We start from the raw sequence: 17,700 nt of genomic DNA, 5'->3' as shown, positions 1-17,700 counted from the left end.
ATAAATATAATATTTAAATATAAATATAATAATACTAATAATAAATATATTTTATTATATATTTATATATAATGTTTATATATATAAATATTATAAATAATAATAAATATAATAATGATATTTATATTTAAATATAAATATAATTTAAATAATTATATTTATTATATAAATAATAAATATATATTTATTTATAATAAATATTTATATAATATTTTATTTAACCCAATTTATCTGAAGTATAATTTTAACATGTAATCAATCATAAAAATTATAAATGAGATACTTTGTATTCTTTTTTTAAGTGCTAAGACCTCGAAATCGGTTGTGTGTTTTACATTTACAGCACTTCTCAACTCCGACCAGCCACAAGTCAAGGGCTCCCTGTGGGTCGTGGCTACTATACCTGACAGCGCAGCTGGTGACCTGGTCTGGATTCCCCAGGGGCCACAGCAGGAGCAACGCTGGACTGGATAATGTCTGTGAAGAGCACTTAGCAGATTCTGGTGTCCCAAACAAAATATGGGGACAAAGACACCTGGGCCCCAATCCCGCCTCCAACCTTCTGCCCTTTCCTTGGAAGTGGCTTCACCTCCAGAGCTCGAATCTCCGCGCCTAGAACGGGCGAATTGTCCTGCCTCGAGGTAGTGGAGGAGCATCTAATGAGACGGTGTGAGGCGCCCTCTGCGTGTTGGTGGCAAGGAGGCGTGAAGGATGCGGAGAGGTTTGGATACCGAGAGAGGGCGGAGCAGGGCTCAAGCCGGGGCTTCCCAACACCGCAGGAACCGGAATGAGGGGACACGTCCGCCGGGTGCACTCAGCCTGCAGCGCCCGAGGCCACCACGGGGCGGCGCTGTGGGAAGGGACCCCGGGGATCGCGCAGGGACCCCCGGGGCTGGCATGCGGCCCGAGAATTTTTAGTAACCACTTGCCTGGCGTGGACTTCCCCGGGGAGGGGAGGATTGGATCATTCTGGTTCCCTCTGCGGCAGGAGGGGAAACTGAGGCGAGGAACTGTTTCCCCCGTCACTTTAAAAAATTCAACCAACAGCTGATGTGATGGAAGGAACTCAGGCTTCAGAGTCTGGGTGAGGTCGCGGCTCTGACCAGCTGAGGAACCTTGACTCGTAGGCCATTCAAGCTCCCAGGCTGTTTTTCACACCTGTAAAACGGGGATACCAGTACCTCCCAGGGCAGGAGCAGGACCACAGCAGACGATGGCTAGAAAGGGGCTTTACCAACCGTCTGGTGTGGAGCCAGGGTCAACACCTGCACAGGGATTGAAAGGTGAACTTTGAAGGATGAGGATACAAACAACAGCTGCCGTGAGCTAAGCGATTAATCTCCTTTACACTCTCATAACAGCCCGTGAGGTCGGTGCTACAACTGCACCCACGTTCCAGATGAGAAAACTGAGTCTCAGAGACGTGGTGCGGTTTGCCTGAGGTCACATAGCCCAGCAGAGCCTGTCCGCAACTCCCAGGTTCTGTGCTCACGTCTGACCAGGTGTTGGCTGAGGCTGGAGAGGGTGGGACTCTTCTTGCCCAGCCGTTGTCTTTCATCTCTGGTTCCTGGTTTCCTTCCTCCCTTCTACTTCCTTCCTTCTCAGCCTCTCTGGCCTCCCACTCCATCTCCCCCCAGGTTGCCAGTCTCCCCATTAAAACAAGGAGCCTCGCCATGCCTGCGACTCATGCCTGCCACTCAGAGTGGTCTGTGCCCCTGGCCACAGTGGTGGGCTCAGGGCATGTGCCTCAAGCCTGGCCAATGGATTCTGGGAGGGTTGGAACTGTTGGAAGAGGGCCTGTCTCCTTTTGCCTGCTTAGAAGCTGAGCATTTGTGAGCCTGGGCTTCTGGAAATGTGACTTCACTTTTAACCCAGAGGAGCTGACTGACCTGTGGGCTCATGCACTGGGATGCAGCTGAAGCACCTCCAGTCTTCCGCCTGCCCCACCCTGCCCCCACCTCCCACCCATCTCCACCCCTTTCCCACCACCGACTCACCAGACCTAGAATCTGAGAGTCGAAGGGCCCCGAGATGTGGGTCCCTCAACCCCCTACTTCCACCGGGAAAGTTCTCAGCGCCACGCTGACAGGTGAGGCAGGTGTGCCAAGCAAGGAGGTTGGCCCAAAGATGCACAGCTGGTGAGCAGTGGGCCCACCGGCTAGAATCCCATCAAGGTATTCATTCCATTCCACACCTAGCAAACCTCTTGAACCCCTGCCCAGAGGCCAGCTATGAGGGTGTGGGGTGTGGCTCTGGAGACAGACGCCCCCCACACCCCACCCCGGGCTCAAATTCCAGCTTCCTCACTCAATAGTGATCTTGGGCAAATTATTGCACTTCTCTGTGCCTGTTTCTTATCTGTAAAACAAGGGAAAGACTGAAGTCCCCTTGTGTCTCCAGAAACCCCAAGCATTCTGCCCATTGGTAGCAGTCCCTTCTTTCATGGGACCATGCTTTGCTCATGCCCTCCCTCTACTTAGATTCCTTCCAGAGTGACCATAGAGTGGTTAAAAGCATGGACTCTGGGCCCAGGCAGTCTGGCTTCCAATCCCATCTGCAGATGAGGAGAAGGGAGAGGGATCCACAGATGTAAAGGCACTGAGGTAGGAAGCTGTGTAGCACTGGGGAGAAGGTTCTGTGGGGCTGAGTGAGTAAGCTGTATGTCTGCACTGCTGATCTAGCATCCTGTCTCCCTCCTCTGCCCCCTTGGAAACTTCTGCTCTCCCTGGGATAGGGCTTCAGAAACAGGGACTGGCTTGAAGGCTCCGGGGACCTCATTTGAATAATACAGTGGAGAACTGGGGGGTTCTGATTTCGCATGATGGCCCTCTGGGAGAAATAGTGTCCCAGAGGCAGGAGAGGCCCAAGGTCACAGCTTGGCAATGCCTGGCAGGATGGGGGAGCGGGGAGGGGGTTTGCTGCAGGCCCTCAGCGGCCAAACACCCTCGCACGGAGCTCTGGGCCTCTCCACGGAGGAGCTGGAAGCTGAAATAGGACTCTATTTTGGGGGCCTGAGGCGAGCTGGAGTCACTTCCCTGCCAGATGGGAGAGGTTGCCTCAGTCTCTTCGAGGCCAGGCTCTCCGCCCTGCAGGAGTGGCAAGGTGTGGGCCTTGACAGTGGGGCACGGGCTGGGAAGAGGGCGAGGACAACGCTGCTCTGGGGCTTGATAGTGCATTTGTCATCTCCCTCTGTCCGCCCAGCTGCCCTGGGAGGGCGAGCTGGGGCTTTCCCCATCTCACGGAAGAACAGACAGGTTCAGAGAGGCCAAGTCGCTTGTGCAAGCTCACTCAGCAGCAAGTGGCAAAGCCAGGGTTCAGCCGGGGCCTGGGTGACGCCCTAGCCTGTGTGCTAACCACAGCGGCGTACCTGAGCGTGACCTCAATAAGCAGAAGGCGAAGCCGTTTCCTGAGCACCTACTGTGTGCCGGCCCCTCTCACACACTAGCTCAGTGAGCCCAAGCCGCGCCCTGGCAGGAAGCCATCATCGCCCCCATTTCACAGACAGGCCTGAGGAGAAGGGTCAGGCTTGGGATGCCCTGGCCTCAGCTGGGCATCTGAGTTACTGCACGACCATGGGCAGATCCCTTCTCTTCGCTGGCCTCAGTCTCCCCATCTGTAATTCGAGGAGGTGGGCTCAGGTCTGTGACGTGTCTCCCAGGGAGGCTGACAGAGAGCTGGCGGCGGGGAGGTGGCCAGGATGACAGAGGGAGTTTTTCAAGCCTACCTTCCCCTGCCCGCTGCTTCCTGCAAACTCATTTTCCAGATCTTCGAGTCAGACCCACCTACCTCCAAGGGAAGAGAAGGAATTTGCATTTCCTGAGCCCAGGCCAGGCCTGACGCCGTGTGGCGGGATCCACATGCACGATGCCATCTAGTCCACACGCTGTGGCCCCTGTGGAGGTCGCACCGTTGTTTTTGGGTCGTTCTTACAGCGGAAGCCCAGAGAGGGGAAGCAAATCGCTCAGGACAACCCAGAGAGGAAGGGGCGCCACCGGCCCCTCGCCAAGGCTGTGGGCTCCTAGCCCTTCCCTTTCTGCTGTGTCCTTCCTGACGCCACCAAGAGCCAGGGCCTTCCTCAGCCGAAGGCCGTGCTCCCAGCCCCCAGCCTATGTTCTGGGCCGCCAGGGGGCGGCAAGGCCATTTGCGGGCCCCCTCGTCACCCACACCTTCCCTGTAGAGACTGGACTAGAAATAGCCCCGTCCATCCTCGCCTCGGTTCCCACCTCGCCCGCTTGCCATGCTCACCTGTGCGTGTCCTCCCTCCTCGCACCTGTCAGGGAGAAGACAGGAACCCAGCTGCCCCGCCCACTTCCCGTCAGTAATCCGTCCCGCCACGCCCCCCTGCTGAGGCTCGGCTGGCAGCATCCCCGCTTCCGCCTGTCTCGTCGCTGAGCCCAGAAAACTGCCCCATCTGTTCCTGCTGCCCCATCCAGCTTCTTTCAGAGGCCCCAGAAGCAGCGTAAAGGCTTCATGGAGGCCGGACCCCATCAGGGCTGCCGACCTGCCGGCCACTCCAGCCCACTGGCCGCCATATGCAGCTTCCCGAAGGCCTCTCCCATCACTCGCCCCTCTGCGCCAAGACCACCCAGGTCTCCCCACTGCCTGCAGGAAAAGGCTCCTCAGTCTGCCGGACTCACCTGCTCACCTGGCCCAGCCCCCCAAGAGTAGCTGTCCTCCCCGCGACACGCGCCCGCCTCCCCGACCTCGCTCTCCTATCAGCCAACCTCCGCTGTGGCTCAGGGACTAAAACACCAACAACCGTAAGACCAGAAAGCCCTGGCAGAGCCCTGAGTTGCTCTATGACCTTGGGTAATTCACGTGGCCTCTCTGAGCCTCCTCATCTGTAAAATGGGGATAATAATAGAACACTCCATTCCGTCCCCATGCCCTGAACCCTCTCCTACCTCCACGGACCCGCCCTGAGCCCCCCGGTCCAGGTGTTGGCAGGGAGGCCCAGGAGGGGGAGAGGAAGGAGGAGCTTAGACAGGCCTGGAAGGAGCTGAGCAGGAGAGGACAGCAAGCTGAGCCTTGGCTCTGCCTGGCAGGGAAGGTTGCAGAAGCAGGAGGCACAGGTGCTGTCCTCCAGACCCTCACTCCGAGGGGCCACATCCCAGGAGGAGGTAATCCTAGTGACAGGTCGGGGGTCAGGAGCCTCATTCTGAATTGAGCTCTGCACCTGCCTCTTTGTATGACATCTCAAACCCCCTCCCTGGGCCTGTTTGCCCCCATCCATGGGTACCAGGAGTCCCCTCTTGGCCTCCTTCCCACTGTGGGCACTGTGAGAGCTGACACCAGCCAGCAGGGGCTCTGGCCTACCTGCCCTGTTGCCATGGTACCTGTAGCGCAGTGGACAGCTATGGCGACTGTAACCAAGGAGCCCTGGCTGCTGTCCCAAGCCTGAGCGTGGAGTGTTGGAATCGCCCATGGTCCCATTTGGCACTGGCAGCAGGGCTGAGGCCAGAGGGCTCAGGCCTCCCAGCTCTCTCCCAACACCACAGCCCAAGGTTGAACGGCTGTGGGCCCAGGCCCCAGCTACATCTTTGCCTGTTTGGTTCAGTGCTGAATCCCCTCTGCTAGACCAGGCTCCTCCTTGCTCGTAGTAGGTGCTCAACAAATATTTGTTCCGTGAAGGAATGAATGAATGACACAGAAGGCCTTTGAAATCTGTAATGGGCGGGGCTGATGTGTGAGCTGATGGCCAGGACCTGGGCAAATGCCTCTGGCTGGGATCCCAAAGGGCTTGTGTAGGGATTCTATACCAGGTTTGAGGCAGTGAACAGAGTAAGTGGGGGGCCCTGGAGGTTGCCAGTGATTGCGGGAGGGGGCAAAGATAGGCTTGGGCGTTGACCCAATTTTGCCAAGTGCCAATTCTGTCTTTCCCCACGGTCTCCCTGAGACCTTCAGATGTTCTGAAAGACACAGGAACATAGGTGCCAGGTCCCTGGAGGTCATTAAGTCCCGTGTCTAACTTTGAAGATGAAGGAAATGAGTTTCAGAAAGCTGAAGAGATTATCCAGGATCACATAGTAACTCAGACCCCAAACTCCTTCTCTAGCCTCCCAGTACTCATATCCTGTGAGCTGAGTGACCTATCGGTTTTCCCTTTTTGCATGGCTGCCAGGAACCTCAGGGGTCAGTTTTCAAACTGTGTCTCATATGGTAAACCCATCAAAATCCTGACTGGAAGACAACTCACATTTATTATTATTTTTAAAAAATTATTTATTTAAATTAGTTTATTTATTTATTTTTGGCTGTGTTGGGTCTTCGTTGCTGCGCGCGGGCTTTCTCTAGTTGCAGAAAGCGGGAGCTGCTCTTCCTTGTGGTGCGCGGGCTTCTCACTGCGGTGGCTTCTGTCGTGGAACACAGGCTCTAGGTGCACGGGCTTCAGTAGTTGTGGCACGCAGGCTCAGTGGTTGTGGCTCATGGGCTTAGTTGCGCCGCGGCATGTGGGATCTTCCCAGACCAGGGCTCGAACCCGTGTCCCCTGAATTGGCAGGCGGATTCTTAACCACTGCGCCACCAGGGAAGCCCTCACACTTATCTGGATCCAGTAATATGCCCAAGACCATGCTGTGCCTGGTCACGTATGAGATCTCATTTAACCCAAACAACAAGCGTGTGACACAGATATGAATGGCCCTTCCTAACAGATGAGGAAGCAGGTTCCTAGACATAAATCAACTTGCCCAAAGTCACAAAGCTACTAACTGGTAGTGGCAGGACCCCCTGGCTCTCATACTCATGATCTTTCCTCTGCAAATATTGACATAAATGCTGTTGCTCTTGGCTCTGTGCCCTGGCACCAGCGCTGTGCCCGTTGCCAGCCGGTGTTCTTATCTGCGCTCACCCTCTCCACAGGGAGCCCCTGGAGGAGCTGTGGAGGGGGAGCTTGGTTTTGAAACTTCTCCATTTTCTAATCCTGGGAACCCAGCTCTACACCGTCCTTGTGCAAAGGTTCAGATGCTGGCGGTTGCATTTTTAGAGGGTCTGACAAACACAGTCCGGAATTCTGTTAGTACTTAGCCTGAGCAGACAGCCACAAGAAGAAAAAGTTTAAAAAAAAAAACAAAAGGCACGAAGATGTTGATCACAGCGCTGTGTATCTTGGAGAAATGCTGACGTTCATCTGGATACAGGAGGGGAAGGATTAAGCCCACAGAGCTCATCGGAGGGCTGGCTTCATGGGAGGGACCCAAGCTCGGTTCAGTGCTCTGTGGTCTCTGTCTTGAAATTCTTCATTTTATCTTTGACCTTGTAAGTTTTATGAGCGAAGTCCAGTGGGATGATGTGGCACGCACGTGAGCAGAGGAGGTAATCTGAAGAAAGGAAAAAGTTTGATTTTTAGTGCCTTTAATGGCGCAGTGTTCCCGACTTGTGAACAACGGACACACATTTTCATTTTGCAGCGGACCCTGCAAAGTGTGTCGTTGGTGCGGTGAGAAGGGCGCGGGGCTGGGGTCCAGGAGAGTGGGGTTCAAGGTTATTCCCCTCTGGGCCTCAGTTTCCCCACCTGTAAACGAGGGGTTGGCCCGCTGACCTCTATGATTTTATGAACATTATATTGAACATTATGAACATTGTACTGTCATTAAAAATGGAAAATGAGGTTAGGCCTCTGCACTTTCACTGCCGAGAGCGTGGGTTCAATCCCTGGTTAAGGAGCTGAGATCCTGCACGCACGCAGCATGGCCCAAACAGACAAACAAATAAATAAATCAGCCAGTATCCTCAGCTACCCCCTCCCCCCACCAGGGTTTTGCTCAGCAGTGCTGGGCCACAGGACCCTTTATACAAATAAAAATAAAACATGGAAAGTGTGTAGAACCCATCAATACCAAAAGAAAATCAGAAAAAGCTACAGTGAGAAAAACCAGATCCAGGAAGAAGGGGCTGGGATCATAGCCACGGGATCTCACTAAAGCCTAACAAAGATAAGGCGAGAATTCCACGAGGTGAAACAGCTGAGTTGAACGCCTTCTAGGTTCTTTTCTATTTTGCCTTACGCAGTTTGCGTTCGTTAAGGAAAATGCGTTTTTTCAGAAGCTGGGGAGGAGGAAGCAAAGATGAACCTAGAAGAATTAGACCCGAGTGGTGGGGTTTTAGACGGGATGAGGGCAGGCTGCCAGCGGGGTGAGCCCTCACCTCTCTCTCCCTTTCTCCCACCAGATGTCCCGGGGCTGTGACTGAAGGAGGGTAGAGAGGGGACAGGGCAGGGCCTCCGCTTCCTGGCCCCTCAGGGGAGATGGGTTGGAGCCAGGAAGGGCTCAGCGACTCCTTCAAGGCCCCTTTTGTGACTCCAAGCTAGTGATATATATCTAAGGTTCTTACACCCCCAGATTCAGCGATCCCCCCTATCTCGGTGCCGCCAGGAGCCGGGAGTGAAGTGAGAGATCAGAGGAGCTGCCTGCCAGGGAGCAGGGGAGGGGAAGGGAGGTGGGAGGGCTGTGAAGGGGAGCAGGTGGGAGAAGGAAGGTGAGTCAGCGCAGAGCGGAACAGCAGGGCTTTGCAGCCTTGGAGCCTCCCTGCAGCTGCGTGCTCGCCTCTGGGCTCTGGGCTCGCACCCCTGTGGCCCCCGCTCCCCCATGCCCACTGTCACAAGTGTCTGAGCAAAGTGGCAAACTGGTGACAAGGAAGGTGTTCCGGAGGGACCTTGAAGTGCTTCCACATCACTCTGGGGGGGAGGCCTTCTAAGGGGGGCCACACCCCTTCCTCTCTTGTCCTTATGGATGGAGGGCTGGGCAACCTCTAAGATGTGCTCCAGGTCGAAGGTGCTGTATCCAAGGGTGCCTGAGTCTGAGGTCTTCTTTAGCTACCGCTGGCAGCCCAGGGCACCAGAGCATCACTGAGATGAAGCAGGCAGGAGAGGATGAGATAGACGAGGTCCTCCCAGGGGTCTGCAGGGCTGGATGGGGTGGGGGGTGAGACCCTGGGGTGCTCCCACCTGGCGCTCTTCTGAGAGCATGGGCAGGTGAGTGGCTGCACTTTTGTCTTGCTGAGTGGCCCCTGTAGGCACTTCGAGGCCCCCAAAGGTCACAGGTGCACTCTGGGATATCTGGGTGGGGGCAAAGGAGGAAAAGAGGCAGCCCCTCCCCCCTCTCTTAGCCCCTGCCTCAGGGAGGATGGGAGGCCAAGGGGAAGCCAGCCCCTGCGCTTCTGACAGTCTTCACCTTGGTTCAGGCCAACCCCTTTGTTCTCTGGGCCTCGGTTTCCTCTCTGAGACCAAACCCTTGTCCCACCTACCTTGAAAGGTGTTATGCAAATAAGAGACATTGTAATGAGTTGTTGGGGACTTGGACCCCTTTCTCCAGGAAAGAGGCCTCAGCTTCTCCTATTAAACTGTTAAGGCATGTGGAATGCACCGTGATTTACCCAAATGGCCAAATGTTGCCTGATGAAATGTGGTCGTTCACAAGCAGCCAACAGCGCTTCACAGCAGGTGAGCCTGCCTCCTGGTTCCCTGTGTTTCCTGAGAGAGCTGGCACCTTTGCTAGAAGATTCCTGGGAGCAGGGAGGGTGCCCTCTGCTTCCTCATACTCCAAATGCTGGGTACACAGTTGGCCTGTAAAATAGACTTAGAGCTGGAAGGAACCCTCAAACTCGAAAGTTCTGTGCTAGGTGAGCGATCATGGCCACAGTTCCACCGGGTGTGCACACCCTTTGCAATGGGACGTGACCATGCTCCCAGGGAGTGGAGTCAATTTCCCGCCCCTTGAATCGTGACCGGGATTAGCCAATAAAATGCAATGGAAGTGATGTTATACAAGTTCAGGGCTGGGCTCCAGAGACTTTGCAGCTTCTGCCTTGACCCTCTTAGGCACCAGGAAGGGATCTGGTAGAGCCAACTGGAGGAAGAGAGGCCACTGGAGGAGAACCGGGGCCCCCCGTGCCCCCCACCCCCACCCCCGGGCCAACAGTGAGACCTACTGCCCAACACATGAGTGAGGCCCTCATGGATCTTACAGCCAGGCTGATCTCCCCGCTGAGCAGGGCTGCTAGAGTGAGCCCAGGGAAACCAGCCCTGCTACAGCACCGCAGAAAGAATAAACCGTTGTTGTCTAAGTTGAGGGTGGCCTGTTACACAGCACAGGCTAACTAAAGCCCGGGGCGGGGAAGGGACTCACCCAAGGTCCCACAGTGAGGCAGAGACCAGGTCCGACTATGACCAGGTTTCCCCGCTGCCCCCTAGAGCCCTTCCCACCACAGTGTCCTGCAGCCCAGTTAATCAGCACAGCCTGGTGGGGGTGGTTATGTGGGGTGTAAACCAAGCAGGCTCTTCCCACTTCTCCCTGAGTCATAAAGGGTTGGCTGACGTCCACACAGGTTTCCCTTGCCCATCATCACTTAGGAAGAAGATATGGTTCATCCCATTCTAAAGATAGTGAAGCTGAGACCAAGAGCTGATGGGCAACTTGCTGACAGCCACATAGCTTGTTAATAGCAAAGCTCTGACTCAAACCCACTCAAACCTCTTAGGGCCACTTAGGATCCTTCCCACTGGCTCCCAGGAAGGAGACCAGCAGGTGATGAAGTTCCCTCCAAGGGTCAGTCTCTCAGGGGCACAGACACATACACAATACACACAAACCTACCCCCCACACACACAAACACATCCCATACACACAATACACACATACGTACCACACACAGACACGCATCGTGTTGGTCTCTCTCTCTCTCTCTCCGTTTCCCTCTATCTCTCCTTCCCAACCCTCCATCTTCAATCAGCCTACCGCTAATGGACCATATACTTTATTAAAAATATATAGTTACAAACTCCATTGTCAACCCGGGCTGGGCCTGCAGGCCCAGAGGGCCCACAGGGAGGGATGGCCCTTACCCTGCTCCTTGAGGTCCCACTTCTGCACCCAAACCCAGTACTATCCACGGGCCAAGAGAGCTGGCTCTGAGGGTCTCAAGGGACCAGCCAGCTGGGCAGGGGGAGGTTGGGCTTGAGGGGTGCGGAGTGCGAGGGTGCACCTCCTCGCCCTGCAGTTACAAATGGCAGAAGGTGGACGTGGTACCTCCATCTCTCCATTTATAGATATTTACGAAAGAAAGTCATGAGCAACAGACCACAGTCATGCAAAAGAAACGCACACCCCTCCCACCCCCTCAAACTAACCACCGGCCCACCCCGGAACCCCCAGATGCCCACCCCCCGACAGTCCAGCCGCCTTCCCCAAGGTTCTGAGAGCAAAGGGGGAATGTCCTTGAAGGGTCGGTGGGGAAAGGGTGGTGGGTCTGGGGTTCCTGAGCCGCCAGTGGGTAGGTGCTGGAGAACCCAGGCTGACCAGACCGAGGGTCTCCTGGCCCTTTCCCAGGCCTGGGTTCTGGAGTCAGTAGGAAGGGGCCTCCCAGTCTCTGAAGCCCCCAGCTCTCTCCAGAAGGTCCATGGAGCCAGGGTGAGCCACTGTGTCCTGAGTGCGGTGGAGGTGTCCTGGCGGCCCACCCCCGGAAGAGGCTCTGGTGGGAAGCGAGAGGGCGGGCCTGGAGGTCAGATGGCGGACTCCCTGCGGTAGGAGATGTTGTCCAGCGGGAGGGTGGCTTGCATGCGCTCCAGATCCAGGTGGCTGCCAAACTCCAGCATCCGGATGATGCCCGCCTCCTCCTTGGAGCCTGCCTCCAGGCCCAGGCCCGCGGCCACGGCGGCAGCGGCCGCGGCCTCCTCCTCCATCTCCTCTTCCTCCTGGCTCATGAGGGCCAGCTCGTTCTCATAGCAGAAGGCACTGGGCGGGGGCGGTGGGGCGGGCAGCACGGTGATCTTACTCTCCTGCAGCTCCCGGGCGGAGCAGCAGGGCGTGCCGGCCACCTCGTATGTCTTGTGGAAGCGCGAGTAGTCCACCTTGTAGTGGCTCTTCTCCTCAAAGACCACGGGCTCGAAGCGGTGACCCCATAGGATCTCGCTGGCCAGGTAGGAGCTGCGGGCCTGGGTGGTCATGGCCGTGGCCTCCACCATGCCCTCCAGGATGACCACGATCTCAAAGTCCTCCGACTCCAGCTCCTCCTTGCCCATGCCGTAGAGCGGGCTGTCCTCGTCGATCTCGTGGACGATGATGATGGGCGACACCAGGAAGATGCGGTCCAGGCCGATGTCGTAGCCCACGTTGAGGTCCCGCTGGTCCAGCGGCAGGTACTCGCCCTCCTGGGTCATGTAGGGCTTGATGAGCTGGGCCCGCACGTGGGCCTCCACGATGTGGCTCTTGCGCAGGTTGCCCACGCGCCACATCAGGCAGAGCTTGCCGTCGCGCACCGAGATGACCGCGTGGTGGCTGAACAGCAGCGTCTGCGCCCGCTTCTTGGGCCGGGCCATCTTGGCCATGATGGTGCCGATCATGAAGGAGTCGATGACGCAGCCCACGATGGACTGGACCACCACGGCGATGACCGCCAGCGGGCACTCCTCCGTCACGCATCGGAACCCATAGCCGATGGTAGTCTGCGTCTCCACGGAGAACAGGAAGGCACCCAGGAAGCCGTTCACATGCATGATGCAGGGCTTGGCGGCCGCCGGGGCCGCCCCGCCCCCTCCCGCCACCGGGGCCCCCGCCGCGGCCCCCGCCGGGCCGGCCTCCAGGTCACCGTGGAAGAAGGCGATGCACCAGAAGAGGAGGCCGAAAAAGAGCCAGGAGACAAGGAAGGCCGCGGAAAAGATCATCAGCATGTAGCGCCAGCGTGTGTCCACGCAGGTGGTGAAGATGTCCGCCATGTAGCGCTGCGACTTGTTGCTCAGGTTGGCGAAGTAGACGTTGCATTGGCCGTTCTTCTTGACGAAGCGGTTGCGGCGTTTCCGCCGGGGCACGTGGGCCTGCCCGTTGCGGCTGTGCCCGTGCATGTCCTGAAGCCGGCGTGGTCACCTGGGAAGACGCAGGGCCTGCGGGGGAGAAGCAGACACGTGAGACGCTGGGGAGCGAGTGGCTGCCGTGGGAGCGGCTCTCCAAGGGCCCCCGGAGTCCGGGTTCCAGGGCTGCAGGGAACCCACCCAATGATGCTCAGAAGGGGTGGAGCCTGGACTGGGACCCAAGGCTTCCTCCACCACGTGGGCAGAATGTTAAGGTGGTTCTGACAACAGGGAGGGAGTGCCTCCGTGGCTGGCCCAGCTCCGGGATCGGGGTCTGCCAGACCAGAAGCTGAGGCCACCGGGATCCAGGCCCTAGTCCCAGCCCCTCCCGCTGCCCCTCCTCCCCCACCGAAACCTCCTGTGCCTGCTCTTCCGGGGGCTTCCTGATGCCCATTTCGGCACCGCCCTCGCACTGTTTGTCCCACGTGCCCTGAGCAGAGGAAGTGGTGAATGCTCTGGGCCCCGCTCACCTCCCTGGGCTCAGCCTCTGCCCTTCTGGGTCTCTCGGGGGTTGGACATTCTCCTGTGCGGTCCAGTTCGGCAGCCACTGGCCACCTGTGGCTCTTACATTTAATTAAAATTAAATAGAACGTTAGCTTCAGTTCCCCGGCTGCACTCTCCACATTTCAAGGGCTCCGTAGCCACATGTGGCTAATGGCCACCATACTGGACAGAGCAGATGCAGGACATTTCCATCATTGCAGAAAGTTCTACTGGGCAGTGCCAGGACCCACAGCCCAACGTCAGTTCCTGTCCTGTCCCCAAACTTGCTGGGAGCAGTGGTGGGTGAAGACTCCAGTGTGGTGGTCAGGACGGACATAAGGGGAGCCCTGATTTTTGGCTCCCGTGTAGGCATCCCTATTTCCATATCACAGGTGAGGAAATGGGGGCTCAGAGAGGGGAACTGGCCTGTCTAAGGCCGCACAGCTGGTAAGTGAGTCCAAGTCCAGGTGTGTCTAACTCTCAGCCCGCAGGTGCTGTCAGTATTGCTGAGTTCGTGGTGTGAAGACTTGGGGTGGCGGAGGCAGACACACCACTACCTAGCTATGTAAACTCAGGCAACTCATTTCACCTCTCTGAGCCTCAGTTTCCTCAGTTGTAAAACGGGGATCAAAACCCTACCTCACAGGACCCGAGGAGACAGTAGGTGCTCAGTTAAAGCCAGTTGCCCTCCTGCCTTCTTTCCCGCTTCCTAGAGCAGGAGGAAGCTGGTGAGAGGCAGGATTTGCCTGTCAGCGTCCCCAGCTGTTTCGGTGGAGGTGGCCTCTCACCCTGCCGGGTGGCGGGTGTGCCAGCTGGGCCCACGGAGGGCAGACCTTCCCCTCACCCTCCCCTCCGCTGGGGCCCCAGGAGAGAGATGGTGCCGCCCAGGGCCCCAGCGGATGGCAGGGCCGGGGCTGGGCCCGGGCCCGGGTTCCTAGTAACGTTTTGGCCCAGAATTATATAAGGCTGGAAGTTTCTATTTTCTGTTCTATTCTTCTTCCTGATCTAATTGTGCATCTGTGGCAATGTTTATACACTTCCCCGGTTCAGGACAACTTGGTTGCCGCAGCAACCGGTGCGCGCCAACGCTGTAATTTAGAGATCAACAGCTTCAGAGCCTGCCTCTTCCTGGGAGAAACTCCCTCTCTCAGCCCAGGGAGAGTGAGCCCTGCCCCCATCTCCTCCCTCCCCTGCGGTCACCCTATTCTGACTCTGGGTTCTCCTCCCTTTCCCCCTTAAAAGGAGCTCCCTGGATCCCACAGTCCTGGATTGAAGTCCCAGATCCACCATGTAACTTGGGCAAGTTAGTGACTGCTCTGCACCTCAGTTTCCTCATCTGGAAAATGGGACCAGTGAGACCCAGCAGTCTAAAGACCTAACAGGTAACGCGGGTGTGCAGGGCTGGCCCTTAAGAGGTCATGATTTTAACTGGGCTTCCCAGACCCTCTCTGCTGCCTCCCCTAGAGTCCCAACAGCCAGGGCCCCAGGTGGGTAGCCCTGAGGGCATTGGGGGCCAGGGGCGCCTTCTAGGCTATAAATGGCTTTCAGAGAGGTCTTCCTTCGCTAAATACATCCCTCTCTGCTTTGTCTCACCATCTTGAATGCATCCATTAGCACCACAGAAGGAACCAGAGCCCGTAGGAAGGGTTTCAAGATCACTGATTTCAAGACCCTCATTTTACATCTGAGGCCAAGGAAGCTCAGAGCTGAAATGAACTCGCTAAGGGTCCCAGAGCAGGTGCGCCAGCCCTGAGCAGTCCCCTCACTTCCACTCCTGGAAGGTCAAGGAGGTGCTCCCGGGAAGAGGAGCTTCCTCTCTGGAGGGGGTTGGGGTAGGACTTCGGTGCTAGGGAAGAGAGGGCACCAGCCCAGCCCTGGCAGGCCCTGGACCCACCAGCCTCAGGTCTGCAGGATAGAGAGGCAGAGGGGACAGTGTGTAGCAACCTGGGCCTTTGGTGGGTGAAGACGGTGAGGCCCAGAGAGAGTAAGGGCCCTGTCCAAGGCCAGACAGGAGCCCAGGGTGCTGCGGGGCCCTCGATCTCTGCCCAAAGGAACTGGTCCTGACCTTGGGGGTTCATCTGGTGCTGCAGGAGAGGGTTCTTCATGGGGCTCCCCTCACCAGCACTGCCCACTGTTTCCCATCCCTTAGTGGAAGTGCCAGGAGTCTCAGCGAAGCCCCAGGAGGAGGCTCTGTACGTCCCTACCCCCTACACTCACACCCTCCACTTCAACACCGCCCCAGCCCCTGCCCTTCCGTCACCCCAATTCCCCATCCCCAGCACCCACGTGTAGCCCGGGGGGCGGGGGGCACAGCTCATCTCCCGGCCCCATGCCTCCTCTCCCGGTCACAGCAACCGTTCCCCGAGCCCCTGCCCTGGGCCAGGCCCGGGGCCACCACCGTTGTGCCCGCTAGCTCAGGCGGTGCTCAGAAACGTCCACTCCTGGGCCTTTGGGAAAGCTGCCCGCGAGCACAGGTGCTGCCACCAGGTCCGACACTCCACCACGGGCAGCCCATGTGTGGGGCGTCCCCCTGAACACCCTGGGCTGGTGAGGGCCCAGCCCCTCGTCCTCAGTCACCTGCCCAGATACACCACCACTCCATCCATCACCACAGCCCCTGCACAAGAGCGGGCGGTTCAGCGGCCTGCACCGCACGAGGATGACACAAAGTGAGGGGTACGGAGCTCGGCCAGTGCTCGCGGGTCACAGCTGCCAGGAGACGGCCAGCTTTTCTGTCCCTTGTTTGTCACACGGGGCTTCCTGGCGAAGGCACAAGGACCCAAGGGAAAAGTGTGAAAGAGAAAGGGACAGAGATCATGGGAGAGAGGCGACAGGCATTGATGATTGGGTACCATCTTCCTCCGAATATAGATGTTTTATTAAAAGAGAGAGAGAGAGAGCAAGGGTGCCCTAGCTGTTCAGGTGCCTGTACCATGGCTACAACTAAGTGTACTTTTCTGGGAAAAGGGAGCTGGTCTAATCCGCTTGCACCGAAAGTGCCCTGTGCGCACACACTGGGGAACAGGGTTTCTATGGTGGGGCCCCGGGGGGCCGGGCGCTCTGGCTGCCTTGCTGGGTGACCTGGAACAAGTCCCTCCCCTTCCCAGCCAGGCTCTCCCTCCTTTATTCTAAGAGTGCAGCCTGCAGCGTCTTGCAGGGTGAACGTTCTTTCTTTTTGGGAAATAATGGGGATGGGCGATGCTGGCTGCGTTTTGAAATGTAATGTCCTTTCTTAGCCAAGTGAAGAATCGACAATGCTGTGCAAGTTACCAACTCTTTTTTTTGTTTGTTTTTAATTTTGCTGTGCTGTGAACATCTGGATCCTGGACAACTAGGGAAACTGAGGCTGAGAGCAGGGCTGTGGCACATGAGTCAGCGGCTGGCGATGGACACCTGAGCCTCAGGGAGAGAGTGAAGGGGACCAGCAGGGCTGTCAGCTCACTGGCACCGTCTCTATCCTGCTCCTTCCTGAGGAGTTAGGGAGGGCTGGACCCTGCCTGCCAGGGGGTCCAGAGAGGCAGGAGGACCACCCCGCACCTGTGTCCTCTTAGGTTTTCCCTATGATATGATGACACCAAATGCCCCCTCCTTGCCCACAGCTCCCTTTGCCGAAAAAAAGCCAATAAAGTGGCAGCAGCCTCAGCAGTTTCCCGCAGCCTGGGAAGGCGGTGCAGGCGAATCTCCCCACGAGCACCCGCCGCCACTCGTGGGAGTCACGGTGGCGTCTGCAGGTGCGTCACGCAGGCCCTCTGGCCCCAGACAGCAGCAGCAGCGTGTCCTGAGGCCCAGGCGGGCTGGCCTGGCCGCACTCGGCCCCTAGACGGCGGGCGGGAGGGGGCAGAAGCGCACACGTAGGGGGTGCTTAGCCCGCCTGCAGGCCTTCAAGCACCCCACTGATGTTGGGTGGGACAGCAGGGGAGGCGGAGGGACCTGCCGGAGGTCACACAGCTCAGAGTGGGGCCCAGCTGAACCCGTCATCCCTCAGTGGCCGCCCTCAGAGAGGGAACACTGGAAGCGCCAGCTCTATGCCAGGCGCTGTCTGGTCCCTCTTGCTGAAACATCACTACAACTCTTTGTTAATTTAACAAGTATTTATTAAGCACCTACCACAGCAACAAGCAGGGTTATTATTTCTCTTCCCAGCTGAATAATCACAGGCTGGGGGTGGGGGTGGGGGAGTAGGGACGGGGATGGGGTCACACAGCAGGTGCGGCAAAACCGGGATTCCGACTCAGGCCTGGGTGGGTCCAGGTCCTGGCTCACCCTGGTCCCCCGCCTCTGGCCTTCCCTTCACCTCCCACGATGCCCTGTTCAACCCGGACCCCCTCACGCCTCTCCCCAGCTCTCCAGCCTCAGCCCAAGCCCCCTCTGTTCTC

General features: G+C 57.3%; 1 protein-coding gene and 1 long non-coding RNA gene across 2 annotated transcripts; one reads left to right on the top strand and one right to left on the bottom strand.

The window, feature by feature from the left end:
* Window positions 1–11,175: 11,175 nt before the first annotated feature.
* KCNJ4 (potassium inwardly rectifying channel subfamily J member 4) lies at window positions 11,176–12,871 on the bottom strand. The gene has a single exon (XM_033865618.2). It carries the CDS (start codon window positions 12,833–12,835, stop codon window positions 11,498–11,500), a length of 1,338 nt encoding a protein of 445 aa, XP_033721509.1. The 5' UTR covers window positions 12,836–12,871; the 3' UTR covers window positions 11,176–11,497.
* Window positions 12,872–12,900: 29 nt separating this feature from the next.
* On the top strand, window positions 12,901–16,962 carry LOC141275950 (uncharacterized). Its single transcript, XR_012324651.1, has 3 exons — window positions 12,901–13,056; window positions 14,567–14,706; window positions 16,660–16,962. It is a non-coding gene; the product is annotated as an uncharacterized lncRNA (long non-coding RNA).
* The last annotated feature ends 738 nt before the right edge of the window (window positions 16,963–17,700 follow it).

Source organism: Tursiops truncatus, chromosome 11 (genome assembly GCF_011762595.2).
Source record: "Tursiops truncatus isolate mTurTru1 chromosome 11, mTurTru1.mat.Y, whole genome shotgun sequence".
Taxonomy (NCBI): domain Eukaryota; kingdom Metazoa; phylum Chordata; class Mammalia; order Artiodactyla; family Delphinidae; genus Tursiops; species Tursiops truncatus.
Note: the sequence above shows the minus strand (reverse complement) of the source record. Positions and strands in the feature narration are given on the sequence as shown.

Bases quoted from the DNA above. Each gene is read 5' to 3' on its own strand.
- KCNJ4 (XM_033865618.2), bottom strand. From the start codon at position 12,835: ATGCACGGGCACAGCCGCAACGGGCAGGCCCACGTGCCCCGGCGGAAA.